Consider the following 18,755-nt stretch of genomic DNA (forward strand, 5'->3'; position numbering starts at 1 on the left):
CTCGATTCTAGGCCCAAATGGATGCCACATATGTGGTCTACACACTGCTCTGTTATGGGTCACATGATACAGGGAGCTCCCTGGTAATCATAGGAGACACTCAGCCAACTTCCAACAGGGCCAGAGGCAAACAAACAAGCCTGAAGCAGGCCAGATCATTTCTGCTTGTCTTACCCAGGCCTGCCATGAGTTTGAGTTTTATTGCTGGGTTTTATCAGATCCTCATTAACCTTGGGGAAACATTAAGTCCAGACCACTCTAGCCATCCCTCTGAGGCCAAAGGAGCCTGGGAGCACTGGGGGTTTGCACTCCACAGGTACCGGCTATCTATAAGACACTATGTCATGGAGCATTTGCTGCCTCTCCTTTGACCGAGGATATAATATCTGGTTATCAAGAAAAAAATATGACATAATAAAACATGTAAAATAGTTGGAAGAGATGGAACAACAGATCTAGACTCTTGACATGGCAAGGATGTTGGAATTATCAAACCAGTGAACTACAGCTAATAAGCTTTAAGAGAAGCTTAGGGTATAGCTCAAAGGTAGAATGGTTACCTACTAACCCATGCATAGAACGCTGGTTCCATCTTGGATGGAGGGAGGGGGGAGCAGTTTAAGGAGACATGTCTCCTAAAGGTTTCCTCTACCTTCCAGACCAAACTGTGGCCCAAACCTGACACATGGGCCTTGGGGAGATACAGCGCTTATTTTACCCAACAATGCCCCCAAACAGCCAAGGAAGTGACGCTGTCACTTGACAGCTCACTGTGACAAGGGTTCTGTTCTACTACTGGTCATTGTTATTAACCTTTATTGTGCCCAATTTATACATGGAACTCTGTCATAGGTTCACTATGGGAAGAACACAGCATATATAGAGCCTAGCACTATTTGCAGTTCCCAGCATCCATGCAGACTCTTGGTCATATCTCCTGCCATTTCCAGGAGGGATTTGGAGCCGACATGCTTCCTTGTACCACAGTGCATTAACAATGTACAAAGTACAGACAATGCTTGGAACAAGGAAAGTCATTGTAGTAAATGAGAGGCAGTGCACAGTGACTCAATGAGTCAGCTCACCAAGTAGTTAGAATAATCCCTAATATGTATGCACCTAGCAAGAGAATATCAAAACAGAGCCAGTAAATGAAATGAAAAATTGATGCTCCTGCTATTAGATCTGGAGACTTCAATACTCTGCTTCCAGAGAGGAGCAGGCTTGAAGACAGAATCTCATCAAGGACATAGCTGAACGCTGCAAAGACACCAGATCACCTGGATATAATCGATTCCATTGACTACTTCACCCATCAGAAAGACACACACTCTTCAAGCACACATGAGTGTTCAGTTTACACACTGCACGCTCGGCCATAAAATGCCTTAAAGCAAACTGTTTTGGAAGATGTGACTCTGCATCCCGGCATGCAACAGACTAGCAGATGAGGTATATGTGGTTGCAGTTGGGTCCAGGAGCTCCGGCATGGGAGGTAGCTAGTCAGAGACGTTCATCACTATACTCCAGCTCTGGGACTGCAAGCTTGCTATATGCCAGGCCAGTGAAGTCAGGAATGGTCCAGCACTGCCAGATGGACAGCAGGCTTTAGGGCCAGGGCTAGACCATGCCTACAATGGGTCTGAGGCTAGAGTTGAAGTGTTTGGAGTTTGGATCCATGGAAGTTGGGGCCATCGCCCAGCTATCTACCCTGTTCCCGATAAATCACCTGTCTCTGCACTACCACGTCAAGAACCCGAAACAGCTGTACTACGAAAATCAGGGCTTCTGCCAAGAATTCTCCACAATGGTTGGATGGATGAGGTCCAGGACAAGGGTGAGCATCACAACAAACTACAACCTTAAGAATGGGAAAGCAGCCGGGCAGTGGTGGTGGCACACGCCTTTAATCTCAGCACTCGGGAGGCAGAGGCAGGTGGATCTCTGTGAGTTCAAGGCCAGCCTGGTCTCCAAAGCAAGTTCCAGGAAAGGTGCAAAGCTACACAGAGAAACCCTGTCTTGAAAAACCAAAAAAAAAAAAAATGGGAAAGCAGGCCAGAGAGATGGTTCTGCCATTAAAGGCTAGGCTCACAACAAAAATGTCAAGAAAAGAGGAACTGTGTCATCAGAGCAGTGCACACACACTGTTACCTTGCTGTGGAGGAAAATGAGAGGTCCCTGACTTCTATACAGAAGCTGAAATTCTAAGGGAGTAAAACCATCAAGAAAATACAACACTAAGAAGCAGACACTGGGTTGGACTGGGGGCAATCTTGGTCAGAGTATGAGCTCTAAATCATTGGAGTTCACATTGCAGGATGGTTAAGGTATACTTTTAAATTTTATTCCAAAAATCTTTATAGCATTTATACAATGTCTGATTTTAGACCACAGTGGAGTGGAACCAGAAGTCAGTTACAGAAAGAGAACTGGAGAATCACAAGCAACACACTGCCAACTAACGAGGAAGACTCCCAAGAGAGAACTGATTGAAGTGGAAAGTACAGCTCATCAGAATGAATGAGATGCATCCAAAGCAGTGCTTATAGGGAAATTAATAGCACCAACTGTATATGTATTAGAAAAGAAAAAGACCATAAAACCAGTCATCTAAGCTTTTGTTTAAGAAACTAGAAAAAAATACAAATAAAATCCAGACTAAGGAGAAGATAAAAATTAGATGAAAATTGGCCGGGCGGTGGTGGCGCACGCCTTTAATCCCAGCACTCAGGAGGCAGAGCCAGGCGGATCTCTGTGAGTTTGAGGCCAGCCTGGGCTACCAAGTGAGTTCCAGGAAAGGCGCAAAGCTACACGGAGAAACCCTGTCTCGAAAAACAAAACAAAACAAAACAAAAAAAAAAAAAAAAAATTAGATGAAAATCAATTGAATTGAAAATGCAAAGTCAACTGAGAAAAAGTGGCTTCTTGTAGAAAATCTTTGAGCCTCTCTCCAGGGAGGAGGGAAGAGAGAAGAAAAAAAACATAATTGTTGTTGTTGGACTCTTTGCATTATAGGCAAGTGCTCTGTCACTGAGCTACACCTCCAGCCCCCACAAACCTTAACACATCTGAAATGAAAACTAGCAGACTGAAACACATGATCCACCAAAGCACTGGGCCCAAATGGACTCACTGGTCAAGGAAGTGACCTTTTGAAGGAAGAAAATTCAGTTCTCCAAAGTCTCTTTTAGAAAACAGAGGCAGAGGAGATCTGTCCTAACTCATTTTGGAGCCCTAATAGCAAAACAAGAAAAGGCAGTGGGAAAAGTACAAAGCAAGATCTTCCATGCAAACACTCTCAAAATTTAAATAAATAGATAAATAAATAAATAATAAATAAATTAATAATTGACAATAACCCTTGACAAAACAATAGCAAAATTAATCTAACAATGAATTACATCTAGCAGAACTAAATGCCATGATCTTGTGGGATTATTCCAGGTATGCAAAGCAGGTCCAACATCTGGAACAAGACCTCTTCTTTCTAACCCATGCCAACATTCTTCAGGATTTTACCTAACTGAGAGAGTAGGACAAACACGGGGCAAAAAAGGCATGCACGCCAAAGAGAGGAAACCAAACTCCCGTCTGTAGATGCAAATGTGTCTGTAGAAAACATGAAAGACTAGAAACTGGTGGAGAGAGAAGAGAAAAGACGTGGGGAGAGCAGGAAGAAGGCAAACAGGAAGAGGAGGGAGAGTGGAAGAAAGGAAGAAAGAGATATGCAGACAAAACTCTCCTTCAGCCACTAATTGGTAATAATAAGGTTCAGGATACAGTGTTAATACAAAAAAGCCAATCAATTCTCTATATACCAGCAATGAATAAATGGATTTTAAAACTAAAACCATTGCTACTTAAAACTAGCACTCCCAAATGAAATACTTATATGAAAATCTAACAAAATACATAAGGTTCATCTGAGGAAAACTATGAAATTAGGATTAAAAAAACCAAAAAGATTAAATTTCTAGAGATTCATTCCATGTTTATGGATTGGAAGCATTGGTGGTGTGAATGAGAATGTCCCTCATAGGCTCACATTTAAATACTTGGGTCTCCAGTTAGTGGAACTGTTTGGGAAGGATTGGCCTTGTTGAAGAAGGTGTGTCACTGGGGGTGGGCTTTGAGGTTTGAAAAGACATTCCCAGTGTTCCCTCTGCTTCCTGTTTATGGATCAAAATGTGAGCTCTCAGCTGTTTCTGCCACCATGCCTTCACTCTGCCATCATGGACTCTAACCCTTTGTGACATGAGCCCAATTAAATGCGTTCTTTTATCAGTGGCCTTGGTTACCATGTCTTATCACAGCCATAGAAAAGGTAACCTCAGCTTTTCTGAACTTGGCTTATAAACTCGATGCAGTTCCAACAAACTGATTCTAGAAAGGCAAAAGAGCCCAAAGCAGTCACCCTAATGCTGGCCAAGAACAAAGTCAGAGGACAGATACTAATTCTAAGGCTTATTATAAAGCTATTGTAATCAGGACTGTATGGAATTAACCAACGAAGAAAGTGGCCATGAGAACAGAACCGAGACCCAGAAAGGGGCCCACAAAAACACAACAATTCAATAGCTGACCAAGGAACAAAGGCAAAATAAAGGAGTAAAGATAGCTCTTTCTACAAATGGTGCTGGGACAGATAGCATGTACATGCAAAAACAAAATAAATAAATAAAACCCTCCACTCAGCCACAGAGCTTACACTCTTCAGAAGAGTGAGCTCAACATGGATCATAGGCCAAAAGAGAAGATGCAAAACTATGTAGCTCCCAGAAAATAAAAGGGGAGAAGCATCTGGGCGGCCTTGGGTATGGACTTATTCTTTTTGGATGTCAAAGACCTGATCTATCAAAGAAACTAGTGGTAATCTAGACTTCCTTAAAATCCAGGACCTCTGCTCTACAAAAGACACCATCAAGCGAAGGAGAAGATAAGCCACAGATTGGAGAAACATATTTGCAAACTGTGTACCTCATTAAGGACTAGGATCCAAAATAGGCAACACCTAAAACCCAACAACTCAATTAAAAAATGGGCAAAATATGTGGAGCAGAAACCTCACCTAAGATATTGAGATGGCAAATGTATGAGGATATTGTACATGCTGTGTATCATTAGGGAATCACTAATTCACTTAGATGGTGCCCTAGTTAGGGTTTCTATTACTGTGATAACCCACCATGACCAAAGCAACTCAGACAGGAAGGGTTTCTTTGGCTTACATTTCCACAACACAGTTCATCATGGAAGGAAGTCAGGATAGGAACTCACGTAGGACAGAAGCCGGGAGGCAGAAACTGATGCAGAGGCCGCAGAGGGGTGCTGCTTACTGGCTTGCTCATCATGGCTTGCTCAGCCTGCTTTCTTATAGAACTCAGGACCACCAGCCCAGCCTGGCCTTACCCACAATGGGCTGAGCCCTCCCACATCAATCACTAATTAAGAAAATGTCCTCCAGGCTTGCCTTTAGCCAGATCTGATGGAGGCATTTTCTCAATTGAAGCTCCCTCTTCTCTGATGACTCTGCCGTGTATCAAGTTGACATAAAACTAGCTGCACAGACGGGATGGGGAGATGATTCAGTGGGTAAGAGAACTTTCTCTCCAAGCATGCAGACCTGAGTTCAAGTCCTAGCCGCCAAGTAAAAATCTGGGCATGGCTACATTTTCCAGTACACTCAGCATTGAGGAGCAGAGACTAGTGGATCCCGAGAGCGTGTTTAGACAGAATGGTGAGCTTCCAGTTCAGAGAGGGACCCTATCTCAAGGTAATTTGGTAGCAAGTGATAAGAGAAGATGCCTGAAGTCCTGTTTTCACTCCCACATGTGTGCACAGGCATGCATACCCACATACTCATGTGCGTGCAACACACACACACACACACACACACACACACACACACACACACACACAATTAGATACCACTACACCATCCTATTAATATTAAAATGGACAAAATCCAAAACACTGACAACATCAAATACTGGTGAAGATGTGAGACATGAAAGCACCCATTCATTGGTAGTTGAGGGGTAGGGAGAGGATGGCATAGCCATTTCAGTTATTTAGACAGATTATATGGTAAAAACCTGCTGAGCTATCAACGACACATCTGTCACTCATTATACCAAAATGAGTTGAAAAGTTATGCACACATCAAAAACCTGCTCATGTGTTGTAGAATAATCTTTTTGTACACTGTAAAGGTGGGCCTTTGCCAAGGAGCCTTCTTATTGGTTTAATAAAAAGCTGAACAGCCAATAGCGAGGCAGGATTTTCCAGGCACAAAGGATGCTGGGAAGAAGGGTGGGATCTCTAGGAGACGCCAGAACTCAGAGGAAGCAGCATGGGCAGTACAGAGTAAAGGTAATAAAGCCATGAGGCAGAAAGCTAATTAATAGAAACGGGTTGATTTAAGTTATGAGAGATAGTTAGAAAAAAGCCTAAGCTATTGGCTGAGCTTCCATAATTAATAAGAAGTCTCCATGTGGGTTAATTGGGACCTGGTAGGCAAGACAGAAAAATCCACCTACACTCATAGGTGTTTTGGGCAGCTATACTTCTAATCTTCCAAATGTGTATGCCTTCGAGAGGTGCTTCCAAAGGTGGACAAACAGCCTTTGGTATATCCAGACACTCGACTACTGACTGGCCCTAAAAAGAAAGACTTCAAACCATGGACTAACATGGAAGAATATTAAACACATGTTACTAAATGAAAGCATGGAGTTCAAAGGCTGCACTGCACCACGCCAGTCATACAGAACTCTGCAAAAGGCAAAACTACAGCAGTAACGTAAGGGTTAACCGGGAAGGGAGAGTGGGCAGGACACAGAGGACAGTGATGCCCTTCTCTTGCCTCCTAGGCTACCATGTTGGACGCATGTCACATTATGTTTGTCCAGTCTCACAGATCTCCCGATGCCCACCATAATCTCTAATGTAAACTGTGCACTTTACATGATAATGGCATGTTGGTGTAGGCTCACTAGTTTTAACTAATGGACCATTCTGGTGTGGAGCACTCTCCGCGGGCCTATGCATGTGTGGGGACAAGGCTCTATGAGGAATCTTTACCCTTCTGCCCAGGTTGGCTATGAAACTCAAACTTCCCTAAAAATCTAAGGTCTGTAAAGCAATTAAAAATAAAGAAACTGTTTCTAGAATGAAGTCAAGCAGGTGGGGCTGGGCCTCCTGCTTGCCCAACAGCGCGTGATCATTGGCCTGGTGTGGGCAGAGCACAGAACCTCCAGCTGAACGGATGTCCCAGGATGAAGGCAATGTGGGGACAAGGTGGTGGTGGAGGTGATGGTGGAGGAAGAGAAGCCTACCACAGCCCTTTGGTTTGGACCAGACAGCACTAAGGAGGCCTGAGCATCCTCAGGTGGATCACCCAGTCCAAGCCATAACACTGCTCTGCCTGGCTTTCCACTCCTCGCCCCTCAGCAACATTCACCTCTCCTGTCCTACCCAACAACCCTGGACAGCATTCCCTTGACCAAAAGCAATGAACTTGTTCAGCACAGTTTAACCACTGGCGCCCCCTGGTGTTGAAATGCCAGATCAGTCCTTCCCCGGGGTGAATTTGGGTTGCCAGGTTAGTGAACTGGAGTCTGTAAAGAAGACTCTGCTTTTCTTTTGACAAAATCACATGTCAGTCAACTCAGACAATTTGAGGAAGTGGAAGAGAAAGGGCTTTGAAAAGCCTAGTGCCTGGAACAAAGCTGCTTAGGCACGGGGACAGTGGGTGACTGAGGTATCCACAGTGGGAACACCGGCTCCTGGAGGCTGGGATGACACCAGGAGGCAGCAGACCAAAAAGTGACATGGATGTGCCAGCTTGGAACAAAAGAAAGCTGAGCTACACTCACACAAAGTGGTCTAATGGGCCATCTACATCACACACACACACACACACACACACACACACACACACACACACACACGGGTTGGGGGGCACTATGAGGAAATACCAGACAATGCCATAGCCCCGAACTCCTCCCGACTCATAGCTCTGAACTGCCTGGTAACATTCACTTGTACTGGCTTCTTGGAGATGAAAATGTGCCCAAGAGAAATAGAGTCACTTTGCCCAGGTAGAGCTCTTATTTATTTATTTTAAAGAGCCATTCTTGTTCTGTTCCTTAGTTTTCATCCCTGGTGAGTTGAGCACCTACTCTGTGCAGATGGGGTCACAGCAGCAGGGCCATCTTAGACTAGCCTGGGATTTGGGCACATGGAGCCTGCATCCTCTGTATTATGCTTTGCAATTGGGGGCATTTTCTTTCTGTTTTCACCTTTTCCTGGGCTGATATTAGAGCTAGGCTCACAATAAGAAGGGATAGGCCAGTTACTATCCTTTTAGAGCAAGCTGACCTTCTGGGGGTTCATGCCAGAGCCACAGCCCAGGAGGTAACTGGGCCCGTGTGGGCTGCAAAAGTGCTTTCTGTTGGGGTGAGTTGGCTCTTGCCGGGAAGCACAAATTCATATAGAAAGGCTTGGGAAGGCCTAAAGCAAATGTTTGAATAGCAGTAAAGTCTCAGGTGGAAGTCTAAAGACAACAGAAAGCACACTATTTTATATACACACATTTCCTCGTAAGTCTTGCATGAATCGTTCACAGTGAGGATGTATCTTTATATTACCGGTGTGCATTTAATTCTAAAAACAAAAATGAAAACAGGCTATGACAAGGGGTCCAATTGTTAAAAAAAAAAAATAACAAAGGCCTGAATTTTGAAACTGATGAGGGTGAAAGTTCTTTTATGCTTTAAATATCCCAAGTGCTTTTGTATAAAACGAAAGCAGAGGTAGGCACGGTGGCACATGCCTGTAATCCCAGCACTCAGGAGCGGAGGCAGGAGGATTGCATGTTCCAGGCTAGTCTGAGCTACTACTGAGACCTTGTCTCAGAAAAAGATGGAGGCAGAGATGGAAGAGGAGGAGAGGGAAGAGGAGGAAGAGAGGGAGGAGGAAGAAGAGGAGGAGAGAGAAGGGGAGAAGGGAGAAGGACAGGAGGGAGAGGGAAAGGGAGGAGGGGTGACCTGTCTATCTGTGTGGCTCTGCACAGCTGTCCTCTGAGGCATGCGGCTGCATTTACTCTTTCTATTACCTTCAGAAGGCAGAAGGACAGATGGTGACCGGCATGTGGTCCCCCAACCAGGCAGCAACCAACCAGGACCATGAGGGCCTCTCCCAACCCGCAGCCTGCAGTCTCTACCAACCATAACTTCCCCCAAATTCTGCTAATCTCTATCGTCCTTCTGCAGACACCATGTGCCTTAATCCAGGCAAACAGCCTGGGACCACAGCAGTTACCAAGATGGATCTCAGAGAGGGAGGCTGTGGCCAGGGAAGAATCTCAAAGCCAGGCCTTCCCAAAGTACACAGTCCTCTTGCCTTGGTGCACAGCTGGGATATAGTGAGAGGACCCTTGAAGCCATGATGAAGCACAGGGCTTTGGCAGAGCCCTACAAGCCAGACTGCAACCTGTGAAGGAGGTCTGGCTTCCCCAGCAAACTGTCTCTTGGCATCTTCTGACTTCGGGATGGCTGTACTGAAGTGGGGGTACTTAGGCAGAAGGGGATTGGAGAATGGAAGGGTTTAAGTGGCCTAAAGATGAGTGGTACACATCAGGTGACACACGAACCTCAGTGGCCCATTCCTAGGCTGCTGCTGATGGCTGCTGTGCTCTATGGAGCAAGAGTGAGAGCCAAGGGCCTCAGACTGTGCTCAGCCTAGAGTGGTAAGCCAAGAAAGGAACGAACCCTTCCATCTGCCTGCTTAGAGTCAGCATTTCCTGTCCTCACTTGAGGGGCTCAACTGCCCAGTAGTTGTGTGAGCCTGGTCCCTCCGTGGTAAGGGCAGGGAAAAGACAGTCCAAAGGCCAGAGGCCAACCCCTGACAGGTTCCTGGCTGTAAGCCCAGGTGTTCACTGCCCAAATCAGTTCTCCGCTCCTCTGTCATTCAACAGAAGCCCAGTTACATAGGGCATAACATTCCCTTTACTGTTTGACCACACACAACATAGACAATGGTGATCCTGGAAGGTGACGTCACTTAGGTGCATTATAACCATCGCAGTCTGCCAGCATGTGCAGGGATGCTTGCACAGCAGTAACACGGCCTCTTAATAGCATTTCTTAGCCAAATCCCTGCCACTTAAGTGATGCAAGATGTTAACTGTACTCTCCTCCCAGCCCCAACGGACAAAGGGATGGTCCCTGAAAGAGCAAATGGACAATGCTTGCACTCATGTGGCTCAGATAGTCTCAAGTTACAGGCGCAGTGTGACCAGGACAATGACATGGGACTGTCCGTTTAGACACATTCTTAACAACCCTGTTTTACTGAAAACACTGGAACCTGTTCCCAAGAATGGAAATGGTACCAGAGCTGAGTCTACAGAGCTGCAGATGGACCATATGGGGCAGAGGAGCTGAGCTCTAGCCTAGGATAGCTCACCAGCATGCCTACAACTGTGAAAACCTGGCGGAGCCTGCTGAGGAGGAGAGCAGGGCAAAGCCATGACTAGAGCAAGAAGCAGGACCAGGCTGTTGTGGAATATTAGTTTAACTATGTAAAGATGTGTTGCATTTGTTTACAGACTATTTGTTTAACTATGTAAAGATGTGTTGCATTTGTTTACAGACTATTTGTTTAACTATGTAAAGATGTGTTGCATTTGTTTACCTTGCCTGCCTAAGGCATCTGATTGGTCTAATAAAAAGCTAAACATCCAATAGCTAGGCAGGCAGTATAAGTGGGGCTTCCGGGCAGAAAGAAGTAGGAGGAGGAATCTAAGCTAAACAGAGGCAGAGGGAGACAGAGGGAGAGAGGGAGAGCCAAGGGCCAGCCAGATCGACAGACTCGGAGGAAATAGGAAAGCAGGACACACAGAATGAGAGAAAGGTAAAAAGCCCTGAGGCAAAGTGTAGATGAATAGAAACAGGTTAAATTGAGTTATAAGAGCTAAAGGCTGAGCTTTCATAGCTAATAATAAGTCTCTGTGTCTTTATTTGGGAGCTGGTTGGCGACCCAAAGAAAATTCCAACTACACCGGGCTCCACGGGGGCCCACATGGGTCACTGACTTTACTGAAAGTCTTTTCTCTTTTCTGTCTCCTCAGTCTCTCAGTGGCTGTAAGCCATTCTGAAAACATTGGCCCTATGCTCTCCCTTTGGCCCATTGCACTTGAGGTACCAATCCACTGTCCCTCCTGTGGTGGACAGAAGCCTTCTCATTAGGAGCTCATGTTTCATGTCTGACCTTAGATACAATCTTGACATTCATTTTTATTCTCCCAGCTTTCTCCTAGTGTGGGGGGCTGTCTGCGTCTCCCTCCAATTTTTGCTACTTTCCCTCCAATCTTTGCGGTCCTTCCTTCCTGTTGCCTTTGCAGGCTTCTGCTAGAATCCACCGCCCCAGGCCCTGAAAGGTCCATCCTTGACTCCTCTCCTCACACCTGAGGTCCTTAGCCAGAGGATGACATCGTCTCTATAGCTACTTCTACTGATCACTGGAAATGCTAAGTCAATCCCCATCCACTCACTGGGTTTCAACGATAATGGCCAGCAATGAGGTAACTCCACATTCCAGGGCCCTGCTCAAGGACAACCCAGGCCCAGCTCAAATCGATCATTTTGTCCCCAGCCCTGACCCCTTTCCCATAGCTCCCATTCTAGAGACTGTTCCCTTATTCTCCCAGCTGTTCTGGTCACTCTAGACAACCAATTAGTCCTTAATGTCTTGTTCTTCTCTTCATTAGTTCTACTGCAACCATGATTTACAATGTCCATAAAGTCTCAGTGAAATCCCTTCAATGATCAGTGTGTCCATACTCTATTTCTTTATACTTTTTTAAAAAAATGGTTATTATTTATTAATATAATCAAGACAAAAATAAAACGTAATTTAAAAATACTCTCTGTGAAAATGGCTTGCTTTGTTCATGGTTGTTTAGCACTGTGGGTACACCAGACCATTTACAACTAGACTCTGAATATGTTCCCACTTCTCACACTCATGTGTTAGCACTGGGGCCACCCAGCACACTCAGTGGAACAGAGAGTTTTCAGTTGGCGTAGCAGGAACAGAGAGAGGAATCTGACATGCCAAGGTCAAGGGTCCAGTTCTGTTAATAAGCTGTGGGCTGTGTACAGGGTACTTCATTTCTGAGCCTCGGTTTCTGCCATGCAGATGTGGCCATCTGTGTACAACCCATAGACGATCAGTCAGTCATCTTAGGTGACAATGACCTAGTATGATTTTCTCTAAGTCAGTCATCTTAGATGACAATGACCTAGCATGATTTTCTCTAAGAGTCAACTCGGAACAAAGGCTGGAGAGAGAAAACCAATTTATACCGGTTCCTTCAAGAATCCAACTCTAAAAATATGTCCTCCCTTCTGGTCCACTGCCTCTTCCCTTTAAATCTTCCATTTTGTTTTTCCCAGGTTGCTAGCCACTTTACGAGGCCCAGCCACATCTCCCTTGTCATGTTTCCTCCACATTCATGGCCCCTCTCTTCAAAGAGAGGTCTTAAAGAGACACAGCCAGGGGACAATGGCTTATCAAGGGTTAACGCTACAGCCAAATCTGGAATCCGCTTTAGAAAGTAATGCTATATGGACACAATGTTTCTACAAAAAGGAAACAAAAGGGGGCATGTGGGTTCTGGGCTGGGAGTCAGGAAGAGACTCACCTTTACACTGCAGGCCCTGCCGCAAGAGGCCCCAGAGCAGGGACCCACAGTGGTCACAGAACGTGGGGACCTTGTAGTTGTGGATCCCGAACTTGTGGGGCATGTTGACACTGAACCGTTGGGAGCCCACCTGCAGGGATAGGAAGACACAGCATCAGCACTCAGGAAAACACAGCATCAGTGCTCAGGAAGACACAGACAGCATCAGCCCCCAGGAAGACACAGCATCAGCATCCTTGAAGACACAGCATCAGCACCAGGAAGACGCAGCATCAGCACGCAGCTCCTCAAGGAAGCTGGCTGCTTCCTGGATTCCTAGATGGATTCTTAGAGAATCCCATTCTCTGAAGGCACATGTCATTTCAGGTCCCTGAAGGGAACCTCTCCTCCAGCCCAGCTTTCACTTTCAAAGTTGTCCTAATTCACAGGCAAGAGGAGACTGCTTCCCACGCATGCCCCTCCAAGACATCAGCCCTCTACACAACCACAACACACATTTTGCAGTGAGCACCTCACACTGAAGTCACTCACAAGACGTCATTGTGTGCTGTCATCACTGCTTTGTGCACAGAGGTCTAGCTGGGGAGAGAGAAGCCTCCAGTAGCTGACCATCCCATAAAGTAACTCGTGACCGCAGCACGGTATGGAAGATGAAGATGCCTGATAGAGTGGTGGCCACAGTTGGGCACCATTGCCTTCAACTCTACCACCACCATATGGAGTGGGCTACATTTCCTCACCTTCACTGACTAGGAAATGAAAGCAGTGTGGGATTCAGAAACACGCCTATAAGTCCAACAGATGCAAAGACAGGCTTCTGTCCCCAGGGCTCAGGGCTCTAATCTACCCTGCTGCTACTTGGCCATTAGTGAGAGGGATAGACAGGGAGAGTGTAGGCAGAAACTGAGGTGCTGGGTATGTGGGCTGAGCTCCACCAACAAGCCTCTACTGAGGCCTCACTCAGGTTTCCCGGGACCTCAGATTTCTCATCTGGAAAATAAAGCCATTCTCCCTGCCCCACCTGTCATAGGAGGGAGGGGTCAGTGAAATAATGGAGAAGAGATGGGGACATGAAGGGTTCTACACAGCCAAGAGTCACCAATCGGCATAGTCTACTTTCCTGGGTCTTCTCAGAACCTTCTAGAGCTATTCCTTGCCTGCCTGGGGAAGCAGCCACATGAACTGGCCTTCCCCAGACAGAGCAGGAAACTTTGAGAAGAAAGATGCTGCTCCGACTCTAAGAATCAGGGAGGGGACAGTGTGTAGTGTACCTTGGATCATCAGCTGAATGTGGAGCGGAAAGGTCCCCTTGGAGGACTCAGGAGTAATGAGAGCTGGGTACAGACACCGATTAAGGTGTGAATTGCAAGCCATGCCTGTGGAATTCACTGTTACTCAACTCCCAGAAATGGCCAGTCCTCCCACGGAGCCAGAATGCTACTAATATCTCCTTCACATGGGCCATCCACTAGAGTCCTGTCAGAGTACAAGTTCTCTAGGTTTATTGAGAACAACTGTGCCCATTCACCTTACAGTTATCACAGTGTCATGTGTCAACCAGACACTTCTCTTTCTGACTCCTAAGGAGGGATGAGGTCACTGTACCCACTCAAATTCCTACAGTTCTGAAAACACGGTGGACACATAATGAGAAGAGAAGCAACCTACCAGGAATAACTGGTGACATATGACAGACTAAGGTGAAGAGGTAGGGAAGCTGGGCCCAGGTGATCAGGTGGCCATTATGGGCTTGGAGACAGCTGTAGGAATCTCAGTTGGGATTAACAAAGACTCCAAGGTACAGAGAACAGTGAGATGATGATGAGAGATATATGCAAGATCACACCAGAAGACAAAACACAAAGACAACACACACACACACACACACACACACATACACACACACACTCACACACACACACACACACACACACACACACACACACACTCACTCCTACTGTGGAGTACACATGAGCAGGATTCTCAGAGAAAACAGAGGAGGAACAGAGCAGAGAGAGAACTGCAAGATTAAAGGAAATGAAAGGAAGGTGGACACAAAGACAGGGTATTCTTGTTTACCACAACAAGGGGCATGCAGACTGTTAGACACGAGACAAGCAGCTGCTCATGGTGGGAAAGAAAAGGTCCAAGAAGTCCATCATCAGAGCCGTTTGTTTTGGTTTGAGACGGAGTCTTCCTATGTGGCCCAAGCTGGCTTCCAGCTTGCTATTAACATAGAGCGCGTTTTAGCAAAGGACACGGGAACTGCAGCGTTTGGGGCTGCAAGTGTTAGTGTGGTGAGCATGCAGATGTGTGCATGCACATTCCTTACGCTAAAGACAGAGACTCAGAGGGATGGACTCAAAGACTAGTCACCCAACAGAGAGGTACTCAATGGCCCCAAGAGGATGTTAGCCTCAAGATGCACGAGACAGTGATGGGGATGCCAGGATGAGCAATCCACTCCACCATACTAAGACACCCCATTCTTGGACCCTGGCCATTCGTCTCTGGGGACATAGGCCACATTTAAGAGCATGCCTCATTGGAGACATCACTGCTCAATCTGTCAGCAAAGACAGAAGGAAGCATCACATCCCAGATTACAGGGGAACTGTGTGCTTCCAATCTCAGCTCGCTACTCTGCAAAGCCCAGAGTCTTATGGGACATTTCCCTTCCAGGAAGTGAAGGAAGGCTTCAGAAACCTGAGGTTCCCAGATGATGAGACCTGTGAGAACCATAAAGTCTGGGTTTATGTGCTCTTTGCTTCCACTGGCCGGGGCACAATGCCTGCCACACAGGAAGTGCCCAGTAAATAGTCAACGGAATGTCCTCAGGAAGGAAGTCGAGCAGAAAATGTACTATCTCCCTCTCCATCATCTTGTGAAAGTAAGGGCAGTGACAATGTCCTGTAGGTTATTATCCTAGGTCAAGGGTCAAGAGAGCCAGCTGCTGGGTTGGACTTTATTTTTCCTTCCTTAGAACAGGGTCTCACGTATCTCAGGCTGGCCTTGAACTCGCCATGCAGCCAAGAACGACCCTGAACTTCTGTCCTCCTGACTGCCTCTTCCTAGTGCTGGGATTACAGGTGTGCACCATGTTTGGTAGATGTGATGCCGGGGATTGAACCTGGGCCCTTCTGCATGCTAGACCAACATTCTACCAACTAAGCTATAGTCCAATCCCTGGTCCCCGGTTTGTCACATTCAACTAGGACAGCAGACCTCCTGCAAACAGCTGTGGGGATTTGGTCTCAGTTTATCCTTAGGAGCACAGACGGCTCCGTTTAAGCCCTGCTCCTTGCTGCTTGCAGAGGCAAGCCCAAAAGCAAGAGCAGACGCAGAGGTGAGAAGTGCCCCAGATGCGGAACTCCTTCTTTGGCTGACAGTTTTTAGGAAGTGGGTAGAAGGACTCTGTAAGTCACTTTGGAGAACTCAGATTATAAGATTACTTCATTTTAAACTGGAGTGCCCAGTCCTCCCGGGGTTCCTCTGGCCTGATTCTAGTGACTTGTGGTTATGCAGTACTTCTTGCACCTGGAATTGAAAGCAGACCTTTGAAATTCACTGTCCAGACATGGACCACCTCTGTTCTTAGCATCACACCTGCCATCTCCCTCAGAAAGGTCTTCGAGCTTACCGGTGGTACCACTATCCCGGTTCTTAGAGGGAAAACTGGCTCCCTTGTGGAATTTCACATCCCCATAGCACTGGGGAGAAAAGTCAGTCTGACATTGATTTCTAAGCTTAAGAGACAGGGAGTCAAGGCTCACACTCTAAGACAGACCACCTGAGTTAGAACACGGCTCTTTCTCATAGTAGCTAAGTGTCTTGGCTAGGTTTTATGGCCACTTTGGTGCTCCTAGTCTCTCTGTGCTAAGATGAAGACTTCCTTAAAGTTGCTATGGGGTTAAATAATGTATGTTAAAGTGCTTCTGAGTGAGGGTGTGGTAGGGACGCAGTGACATTATTCCATTCTCTCTCCTAAGTACTTCTTGGGCTGTTCATTCCACTCTGTTTCCAATTGATTACCTCCTTAAGGTACAGCTCCGACTATGTGTTGCGTCTCTTTGTTTATTACCTGCACATGGGACACATCACTGCGCCATTGCTGTGTCCCAATGACGTAATGAAACAAGACTCCACATTTCAAAGCCAGGAATAGTAGTATATGCCTTTAACCACAGCACTCTGGAGGAAGAGGCAGGTAGATTTCTGTGAGTTCGAGACCAGCCTAGTCTACATAGTGAGTTCCAGGACAGCCGGAGCTACATAGTAAGACCCTGTCTTGAAAATACATAATGAATAAATAAATAAGTAAATTTCCACATTTCCCTCATGATCTTAGGCTCTGGGCTCCTACTTCACTCTGGTAAAATCGACTTAGAAGTTGTGTTTACTCAATAGATGGTGTTTCAAGCTGGCAGGCAGTGGCCACCCTTCAGTTTTGCTCAGTACAATGAAGATGACCGCAGGATCTCACAGTGGTAAGGTTTCCTTGGGACCACATCAAAGGCAGGGAAGGGAGAGGCTGGTAAGGGAGAAAGCACAGAATCCCAGTGTTGTAAATATTTACCTCATCAGGGATTTCCTGTTTCTTTAGCCCGGCACACTTCGTAATAATGAGCTCATGACATCGTTTGTGGACGACACAAGTGCAAACTGCAAACGATAAAGACATGGGAAGCCCGAGTGAGGAAGCAAGATTGCACCCGAGATTTAATCAGGTCTTGGTGGAGACAATGTCCTAATCTAATCTAACCCTCTCGTCAAGCCTATAATACAGTGTTTCAAAACACTCCCCAACAGGACCACGGGGCTTCCTAAATGCCCCAAAGAAGGAATGGAAGTGATGTTCAAAGGGTGCTGGGAGCTTTGAGAAGGCTGCTCAGCTTTCCAGCTGTTATCCGCCAAGGTCAGGGACCACCCTTCTGCCCAGCTCTCCACGAAGCCCTCTCTATTAAAGGTTCTGTACTGCCCCCCATTTTCCACTCAGGACCATGTCACAATGACTACTTATTTGGGGTCAGGACTGGAGCATATCATACGGGAGTTCTTAGGCTTAAAAAATGTCTGCTTTATGATCACCAAGTGCCAAACTTAAAAATTTCCATCGAATTTAGTAAGTCCACAAAACATGGCCCTTAGTTCTAACTGCAAGGTCATGGGGCGGTGTTAAGGAGGTAACGGGCCATCAGTAGTTAAGGGGGTAACTGTCTGCACACATACTGTCCCAAATCATAGCAACCATTAGCAGAACCATCCCCAAGGTCTGCTTGAAGTTAGCCTCTTAAGGGAGACAGCATAGCCTCCCTGCTCTTACCAGAGGGAACTCTCGAAATGACCACGTTTCACCTCCGTCTACCAGTACAACCTGACACTACGTTTGTAGCCAATTAACTAGAGAAATGCAATTGTCAACACCTCAAGTGATCTGTAAGGGTTTAATAATGACTCCAGAGTCGAAATCACACAAAGAGAATCAGCAAGAGCCACACGGGGCTAGTAAAAAGCCAGCAAGAGAGTGCCTTCAGAGAGCCTGAGAAGAGGGAACAGGGAGAACACTTAGACCCAAGCAAGACAGCAGACTCCAGCGAGCCTCTAATTGAAGTGTTACATCTACTAGGAAAAAAAAATCAAAGCATTATCATCTTCTCCTACTGCAGCCAAAATGCTGGGGGGGGGGGGCGCGGGCGGGCACTCACTGGGTGCCAAGAGATGGGCAGTGCTTCTGTGGTACATGTATGTAGGAGTGATGGCCAGGCAGTGACAAAGTAGAGGGGTCACACTTGTTAGAGAGGGCGAACAACTGGAACTGTCCAAAGACTCGGCCTAACCTAGCAAGAACCTTCTAGAAGGGGTTATAATCTTACTCTAATCACAGGTTCCAAAAGCTAAGTTCATAAAATGCCACTTACCTTGACACTGGTATCCCTGTTTTCCTATGACACCCCTGAAAGGAAGAAGATGGAATTTTACTAGGTCAGAGAATAAACACATAAAGCCACCCAGTTCTGGGCACTATCCATGTTGTACTGAGTCCTGT

At 46.3% G+C, this 18,755-nt stretch overlaps 1 protein-coding gene and 1 long non-coding RNA gene across 4 annotated transcripts in view; one reads left to right on the forward strand and one right to left on the reverse strand.

Annotated features, from left to right (window-relative positions):
- The window catches only part of Prkce (protein kinase C epsilon), a 512,360-nt gene that overhangs the window by 176,185 nt on the left and 317,420 nt on the right, over positions 1–18,755 (reverse strand). For all 3 annotated transcript variants that reach the window (XM_059248231.1, XM_059248233.1, XM_059248232.1), the window contains exons 4-6: positions 18,628–18,662; positions 17,286–17,371; positions 12,710–12,839 (exon numbers count right to left, since the gene is read on the reverse strand). In XM_059248231.1, coding sequence (XP_059104214.1) covers positions 12,710–12,839; positions 17,286–17,371; positions 18,628–18,662 — 251 coding nt within the window. The remainder of the gene's footprint in view (positions 1–12,709; positions 12,840–17,285; positions 17,372–18,627; positions 18,663–18,755) is intronic.
- On the forward strand, positions 6,320–17,704 carry LOC131897355 (uncharacterized). Its single transcript, XR_009375660.1, has 3 exons — positions 6,320–6,372; positions 17,117–17,196; positions 17,313–17,704. It is a non-coding gene; the product is annotated as an uncharacterized LOC131897355 (long non-coding RNA).

The sequence above is a fragment of the Peromyscus eremicus genome, chromosome 22, assembly GCF_949786415.1.
Source record: "Peromyscus eremicus chromosome 22, PerEre_H2_v1, whole genome shotgun sequence".
Taxonomy (NCBI): Eukaryota; Metazoa; Chordata; class Mammalia; order Rodentia; family Cricetidae; genus Peromyscus; species Peromyscus eremicus.